The sequence below is a fragment of the Meleagris gallopavo genome, unplaced genomic scaffold, assembly GCF_000146605.3.
Source record: "Meleagris gallopavo isolate NT-WF06-2002-E0010 breed Aviagen turkey brand Nicholas breeding stock unplaced genomic scaffold, Turkey_5.1 ChrUn_random_7180001955180, whole genome shotgun sequence".
NCBI classification, from domain to species: domain Eukaryota; kingdom Metazoa; phylum Chordata; class Aves; order Galliformes; family Phasianidae; genus Meleagris; species Meleagris gallopavo.
Genome location: NW_011216020.1, coordinates 1 through 7512, shown reverse-complemented (window position 1 = coordinate 7512; position 7512 = coordinate 1). Strand labels below are relative to the sequence as shown.

The 7512-nt window shown below is 53.0% G+C and overlaps 1 protein-coding gene and 1 long non-coding RNA gene across 2 annotated transcripts in view; one reads left to right on the top strand and one right to left on the bottom strand.

Moving 5' to 3' along the window:
• The window catches only part of LOC109365106, a 1625-nt gene extending 1213 nt beyond the window's left edge, over positions 1-412 (bottom strand). The window contains exon 1 of the long non-coding RNA XR_004162507.1: positions 134-412. This is a non-coding gene — a long non-coding RNA (uncharacterized LOC109365106). The remainder of the gene's footprint in view (positions 1-133) is intronic.
• A 1220-nt stretch (positions 413-1632) lies between these two features.
• Positions 1633-3378, top strand: LOC104917078 (zinc finger protein 774-like). Its single transcript, XM_031557743.1, has 3 exons — positions 1633-1705; positions 2372-2470; positions 2575-3378. Exons 2-3 carry the CDS (start codon positions 2449-2451, stop codon positions 3246-3248), a joined length of 696 nt encoding a protein of 231 aa, XP_031413603.1. The 5' UTR covers positions 1633-1705; positions 2372-2448; the 3' UTR covers positions 3249-3378.
• Positions 3379-7512: the final 4134 nt, after the last annotated feature.

Below are 7512 nucleotides of genomic sequence, written 5' to 3'. Positions count from 1 at the left end.
GCCGCATCCCCGGCTCTCAGCCGCCCCCACGCAGCGCTGCTGCAGCCCCGCGCCGTCCCCGCGTCCCACCGGCCCGGCACCCATCGCCCCGCGGCTCTGCGCCGCAGCCACGGACGCGACCCCGCTGACTCACCATCGCTCTTCCCCATCCGCACACCGCTTTCCGCTCCAGACCGGATGTGATGTCATCATCGCGCGCCGGAAGTTGGTGACGTCACGGAGCGGCGCCGTGCAGTCGACGCGAAGCGGGGCGTCCGGATGTGATGTCATCATCGCGCGCCGGAAAGTTGGTGACGTCACAGAGCTGCGCCGTGCAGTCGGCGCGGAGCGGGGCGTTGTGAAGCGGTCGTGCGACTGCAGCCCGTGCCGCACCGGGCCGCGTTTCTCGCAGTCGCTGCCCGCTGACTTCGTGGACGAGGTGACGCCCGGCTGACGGCTGAGGTTCTCTCCCGCCTCTCGCGGTTCCTGCGGGGACCGTCGCTTTTCATATGTCGGTCGCCTCGGCTTCTTCGTGCCGCCCTCGCGGTGCCCGGCTGTGGCGCAGCCTCTTTGTTCTCTGTGTTCCTCAGCTCTGCCTTCCCAGGGGTCGGTGCTGGGGTCCAACTTGTTTCGTGTCTTTGTCGATGACCTGATTGAGGGAATTGAGTGCACCCTCAGCAAGTCTGCAGATGGCACCAAGTTGGTAGGTAGTGTGGATCTGCCTGGGGGTAGGGAGGCCCTCCAGAAGGGTCCAGATAAGCTGGGTCTCTGGGCTGAGCTGAACGCGATGAGGTTCAACAAGGCCAAGAGCCGGGTCCTGCGCTTTGGCCACAGTAAGCCCATCATAAAATATGCAGCGCTACAGGCTTGGGGCTGAGTGGCTGGATGAGTGTGAAGAGGAAAGGGACCTGGGGCTGTTGGTTGGTGCTCGGCTGAACACGAGCCAGCAGTATGCCCAGGTGGCCAAGAGGGCCGATGCCGTCCTGGCCCGCATTAGAAATGGTGCGGCCAGCAGGAGCTGGGAGGTGATCGTCCCCTGTACTCAGCTCTGGTGAGGCCGCACCTCGAGTGCTGTGTTCAGTTTTGGACCCCTCACAACAAGAAAGACTTAAAGTCTTATGAGGAGCAGCTGAGGGAGCTGGGAGTGTTCAGTGTGGAGAAGAGGAGGCTCAGGGCAGACCTCACTGCACTCTACAACTTCCTGAAGGGAGGCTGTGATGAGGAAGGGTTTGGCCTCTTCTCCCAGGCAGCAAACAGGACCCAAGGAAATGGCCACAGGTTGTACCAGAGCATGTTTAGATTAAACATTATGAAAAACTTTTTCTCTCAGAGAGTGGCCGGGCACTGGAATGGCTGCCCAGGTGGAATCGCCATCCCTGGCAGTGCTCAAGAGGCGTCTGGATGAGGAGCTGCAATATGATACAATATGTACTCTTAAGGGAGGAACAGGAATATATTCATTGATATAATGAAGATACTCGGTAGTGATTTAATAGTGACTTGGCAAGATTGGAGATGGGTGCAGTGGTGCTGGTCTGAGTCCTGGGTGTCTTTTACTCCCAAATGGGCTGAGGAAGGCTGGTCTTGGACAGGGACTGCTGCACTCCCTCACACCTCCCCTGCCATTTCTCTTGTCCCAGCAGGCTCCTGTGAAACTTCTGCCTTTCACCTGTGACTATCCCAGTCTGCAGGAGAGCAACAAATGGCCACAGCGCGTCCATCTCAGGTAGGAGTGTGGGGAAGCAAGCAAGTGAGGGATGTGAATGCAGGGGGAGAAGGAGGTGCTTTCAGCCAGTATTTATGTGCTGGTGACAGAGAAGCCGCTGGGACTGGAGTTTCTCTCCTCTGCCAGCTGCTTCCCTGGGCTGTGGCTGTTCCCAGCAAGGAGCCTCTTTGCTTGTAGGAGCCCGTGAGCTTTGCAGATGTGGCCGTGTATTTCAGTAGGGAGGAGTGGGCAAGCAGGCATCAGCCAGGAGGGCTTGGATCAGCAAATTGTCTTTATGTGGCTGTGTTGCATGTTGCTGCGTTGCATGGTGCCACCATGCTCCAGCATCCTGGCAATTCTCTGGTTATTTACCTTTTTTTTCCTTTTCCATTGAGTTACTGTAAACCTTTATGGAGCTTTAAGCACTAAGCAGTTTGGGTACAATTTAAAAAAAGAAATCCTAAGGTAAACATGAGAGAAATTGTTCCTGCATAATTTTCAGATACGTAGAGGTCACGTTGGGCTTCAAAACAAGCCAGTGTGTGTTGGTCCAATGTCATTCAGGCCCTTAGTGTGGTTACAGAAATTGGGAGGGACACAGAGTAGAGTTGTTGGGAGAAGCAGCTGTGACAGAATTATATAAATGCTTTCATGTCCTCTGCTTCTGTATTTAACCTCCATGTCCAGCCCCCAAACCTGTGGTGGTCTCCCTGCTTGAAGGAGGGAAAGACCCCTGGATCCCAGATGTTCGTGGCCTGGAGGACATGTCAGGAGACCTCAGCCCAGGTGAGATGGTGGGGGACAGGAGGAGGTTGGGCTGACAAGAACCATTTTGTCTGAGAAATAGCTTAGGCCTGATGTGTTATTTCTGGCTTTTCTCTGCCATCCAGCAGGACATGGAGTCACAACTGTTCAGGAGGGTCTACAGAATTGTGATGTGACTGAAAGGCAGTGTGGTAGTGTCTTGGTGGAAGAAATCAGAAAGGATATCCAAGGGGATCTGGAACGAGTAGAGCACCTCAAGAAGCAACAGGGAAACCCTGCAGGAGAGATTGTGAGGAATCTCCTGGACTGCAGCACAGGTCAAAAACAACCTGAAGATGCAAGGAGTAAGGAAGTGTGCCAGGAAAAAGGACAGAACCCAAGTGCTGAGTGTGGAAAAAGCCTGAAAAGGAATTCCAGCCTTGTTAACCACTGTTGTGTACTCTTAATGAAGAGCTTGTACAAGTGTTCAGACTGTACAAAAAGCTTCAAATGGAAATCCCACCTCACCTTCCCTCAGCGCATCCACACAGGAGAGAGACCCTTCAAATGTCCTGAGTGTCCAGAGAGCTTCAGAACCAGTTTCCACCTCACCTGCCACCAGCACATCCACGCAGGACAGAGACCCTTTAAGCACACGTCAGCAGTTTGTGACGTGGTTCGGCTCGGTTCTGTGACTGATGAAGCAGGAGGAGCCATGGACCCACGCCCCAGAAAAGGGAAAATGGGAAAAGGAAAAAAGGGAAAGAGGAAAAGGGAAAAGAATAGACAGAAATGCCTAACATCGAAACAGTGGCAATGATCTGAGGAGGAAAGCTAATTTACTAGAAAATATATCAGAATGCAAGATAACACAATATACTGTAATCTAATTGGAATTGAAGTTAATAAATCAAATAAAAATGAGAGAGAGAGAGAGTTCAAAAGCTGAAGGTCTTGCTCTAATGCTGAAGGTGAGCACACATGCTGCCAGGACGAGCAGAAAGCGAAAAAAGAGATATCTTATGATGTGCAAACAGTTTTTATCCTTACCTCTGATCTGTAAATGGAAACAAAAAGTCCCCTGGGGCGTGTAGTTCTTCTCAGAACCAGGTGCTTGGAGCAGTAACTCTGTAACTCCCAATGCACCACCTAGAATCTCAGAATCATAGAATGGCCTGGGTTGAAAAGGATCTCAAAGGTATCTATTTTCAAGCCTCTGCCATGGGCAGGGTCACCAACCATTAGACCAGGCTGCCCAGAGCCACATCCAGCCTGGAGGCTATGATGTGGAGTACTGATAACAAAACATCATAAAACTAACATTCCACCCCTTATTCCACATCACTCCATCATGCTCAGTATATCAATACATACAGATCATGTTTAATTAACATGTCTTAACATGTTGTTAACGTGGTAATAATTGTATTAAACACACACACACGTGTATATGTACACATGGAATGACTGAGAACACTCAGCCAATGTCAAATTCCCTTGTGGTACACATTGAACATCCCCTCTTTCTGCATCACCCATCAAATGGAGCTGATCCTCCAGTGTTGACCAAACCACGTGGCTTCTGCCAAATGCTTCTCCCAGTGCTTCTGCCACCCATTGCTTTCAACGTAGTTTTTAACAAGACATATCATTTGATTTTACCAGAAGCTGATGCATGATAGGAGATATGATAATTCCGCCCAATGCCATGATCTTTGGCCTAACTATTTACAAGAGAATTTTTGAAATGAGACCTATTATCTGATTCAATCCTTTCTGGAGTGCCACGTTGCCACAGGACTTGTTTTTCCAGACCTAATATGGTGTTCCAGGCAGTAGCATGGGGTATGCATGTGTTTCAAGTCACCCAGTGGTTGCCTCCACCATGGTGAGCACGTAATGCTTACCACTGTGAGATCAAGATCTACCCCTTTGCCAATTGTTTTGTTCCCACTGCTGTAATCACCCCCATAAGGGATTTGCCACCATCCCTGAGTGACTGTGAAGCATTGGCCACCTCTCCCATTCAGCAACATCTAAGGCCAGTTGAACAGCCTCTTCCTCTGCAAATTGGCTCGATTCTCCTTTTCCTTTGGTGGCCTCCGCAACTTGTCGTGTAGGGCTCCACACAGCAGCTTTCCATCTGCAGTGCTTCCTAACAATCCATCAGAGAACAGGGCTGCTTTCATTTTCTGGTAGTTCCTTGTATGATGGGGTCTCTTTAGCACACAATACCTCTTCTGCTGGTGATCTTCCAGACTTTTTGCCTTCAGGCCAGCCCATGATCACTTCTAAGATTCGTGGGCGACTGAGGTTCCCCATTTGAGCTCGTGTGGAATCAATGCGATCCCCTTATTCCAAGTGGCATCAGTAGCATGATGGATGGAGAGAACTTTCCTTTAAACATCCAGTTCAGCACTGGCAGTCGAGGTGCCGGAAGGAGCTGCATTTCAATACTAACTACTTTGGAAGCAGTCCAAGCCCCCTCATATGTGGCCAAGATCTCCTTTTCAGTTGGAGTGTAGCACTCTCCAGACCCCCTGTATGCTCTACTCTAGAATCCAAGAGGTCAGCCTTGGGTCTCTCCTGAGGCTCCTTGCCACAGCCTCCAAGTGGGACCAGGGGATCCATTCAGGGCAGAGACCTGAGAAATGCCAGCACTGCAAGCAGAGCTTCATCCAGGGCTGCAACACTGTTAAAAATTGGCTAATCTGTGTGAGAGGTAGACCCTGTAAGTGTCTCACCTGCAGGAGGAGTTTCTTTCAGGGCTGGCACCTCTTTGCTCATGGGAAAACCCCCAATGGAGAGACCCTGAGGATGCTGGAGATCCCAAGGATGATGGAAACCCAAACGGTTCCCACCATACAGAAAGAGTTTGGAAAAGAGGTGGCATCACTGGCACTCTCTCTGGATAAGGGACTTATACCTGGGAGCTTCTGATGGTTTCTTTCCATGTTAATAGAAGAAAATCTCTCCCCATGCCCAGTTTTCTGCTCTTCCTGCAAGCAGCATTTTGAAGCCATTTCTTAAGGAAGTGCAGCTGTGTAGGGATGTTCTGTGTGCATCTGTTCCTCTCAGTCATTTTGGAGTCCGCTGATTAATCATGTACAAGGGTCAGGAGAGCAGTCAAATGTCTCTTGGAGATTTACAAAAAATGACCTGCATTCAGAAGAGGTCATCCTACTTGCAAGCTTTCACAGAGCAACCAGCCAATCCCTTCATCCTCGTGTTAGACCTCTGACAAGTTATGTGGAAGAGACCAGTCTTGGAAGTGAAGCTTGGTTTGCTCTGCTCCTCATACACCTGATCACTGCATCCCTTGTGTGGCAAATGGCCTTTCTGTGGGGTGTGACCCAGGGACAGGGAAGGGGGAGAATAAAGTAGCTGAGTTGTCCTGGAGCTTTTGTTTTCGTTCTGCTCTGGCCCTACTTTCTCCAAAAAAAAGACAAAGTGTTGAAGGACTGGGGAAGGTGCAAGAAGGTCTGACTCCAGGTCCCTGCATGCTTTTGGGGGAAGGCATGTTTGACACACAGCCCCATCTCCATTCCTAACACACACTTAGGAGGGTGTGCAGGGAGGGCTTTGTCACTCAGCCACTTCAACCAGCAGTTGTATCCACCCAGCAGAAATGTTTGCCCGTAGCCACAGGAGCCCGCTGTGACGAGGGTCAGCATCCCGTGTGCCATCATAGCCCCACATCCCCATCCTGGTCCACACATCCCCTTCTGTGGGTCCTGTCCTTGGGGTGCTTGGTCAGAGGAAAGGTGCTTGCAGACAGCCCAGCCCCACTGCTGACCCGTGTGACAGCAGCGTTTGTGGCCCTGTGCAACAGTGCTGGGAGGTCTGGGAGGTCCAGGAGGGCAACCGGGGGTGACCGTGGGGTGATCAAAAGGGACCACGGGGAGAACATGAAGTGACCACGGTCAGACATGAGATGCAGTATCGGGGTACGTGGGGTAAGAATGGGGGGGCAAAGGGGTGATTGTGGGGGTATCTTGGGATAACCACAGTGAGACCAGCGGGACCATTGGGTGACCATGGAGTTACCATGAAGGAAGTACGAAGGAACTACGGGGTGACCACGGAGAGACCACGGGCAGAATACTGTGTGGCCGTGAATTGTCCATGCAGTGACACTTGGATGGGCGTAGAGCGACCACAGACCGGAAAGGATGGGAAGAGCCTGGGAAGTGGTACAGGAAGCAACTGGCCACCTCTGAGAGAAGTGAGACCCTGTGAGTGCCCTGGGCACGGCTGTGGGCACTGTGAAAATGAGCGTGGGCGCTGCCCTCAGGATGAGAGGTGCTTGTGGCAAGCAGGGCCTCCTGTGAGGAGCGGTGATATCCCGCGTGCCCTCAGTGCCTGCATCCCAATCCTGCCCCACGCATCCCCTGAATGGGCACCCGCCCTTGGGTGCTGGAGCAGACGTGGGGTGACAAACAGGTGAGCACGGAGAGAGCACGGGAAGATCACGAATGGACCGTGGGGATCCTGGATCAAAAGGGTGGAGCGTGGAGTGAGCAAGAGGGTGCTGGAGCAAACAGTGGGTGACAGTGAGAAGGCTATGGGCAGGCAGTGGCATTTGTGCCAGGTGACCATGTGGAGACGACAGGAGTAATACGAGGAGAAGATGGGGTGAGAACGGGATGATAAAGAGGTGACCTTGGTGTGAGTACGGTGAAAGCACGTGGAAACCACTGGATGGCCACGGCAATGTCATGGAGGGAGCGTGGGGCCATCCGTGGGGCTCAGGCGGTGGGTGGAGCCCCGTCCCGTGAGCGACACGGCTGTTCCGAGGCAGAGCAGCGGCAGCGAGCGTCCCTCGGAGCAGACGGACAGACGGATGGCACACAGGGTAGCGCCGTCGCGCCAGGGCTCCAGGATGGAGGTACCCGCAACGGAGATCTGCCTGGAGACGGGTGATGCCGCCCAGCCCAGGCGCTCACTGCTCCGGAGCAGCGGCGCGGGCTGCCGGCACCCTTCATCCTCCTCCGACGGCAGCCATGGGGAGCGGCCGCGTCCTGGTGGCCGGGGCCGTGCTGGTGGCGCTGGAGGCGCTGGGAGCACGGCTGGCCGCTGGCACG

What these genes read in the sequence shown, in the direction of transcription:
- LOC104917078 (XM_031557743.1), top strand. Translation starts at nt 2,449, where the DNA reads ATGTCAGGAGACCTCAGCCCAG. An exon ending in GTCAGGAGACCTCAGCCCAG is followed by an intron (nt 2,471 to 2,574) that starts GTGAGATGGTGG and finishes TCTGCCATCCAG; the next exon opens with CAGGACATGGAGTCACAACT.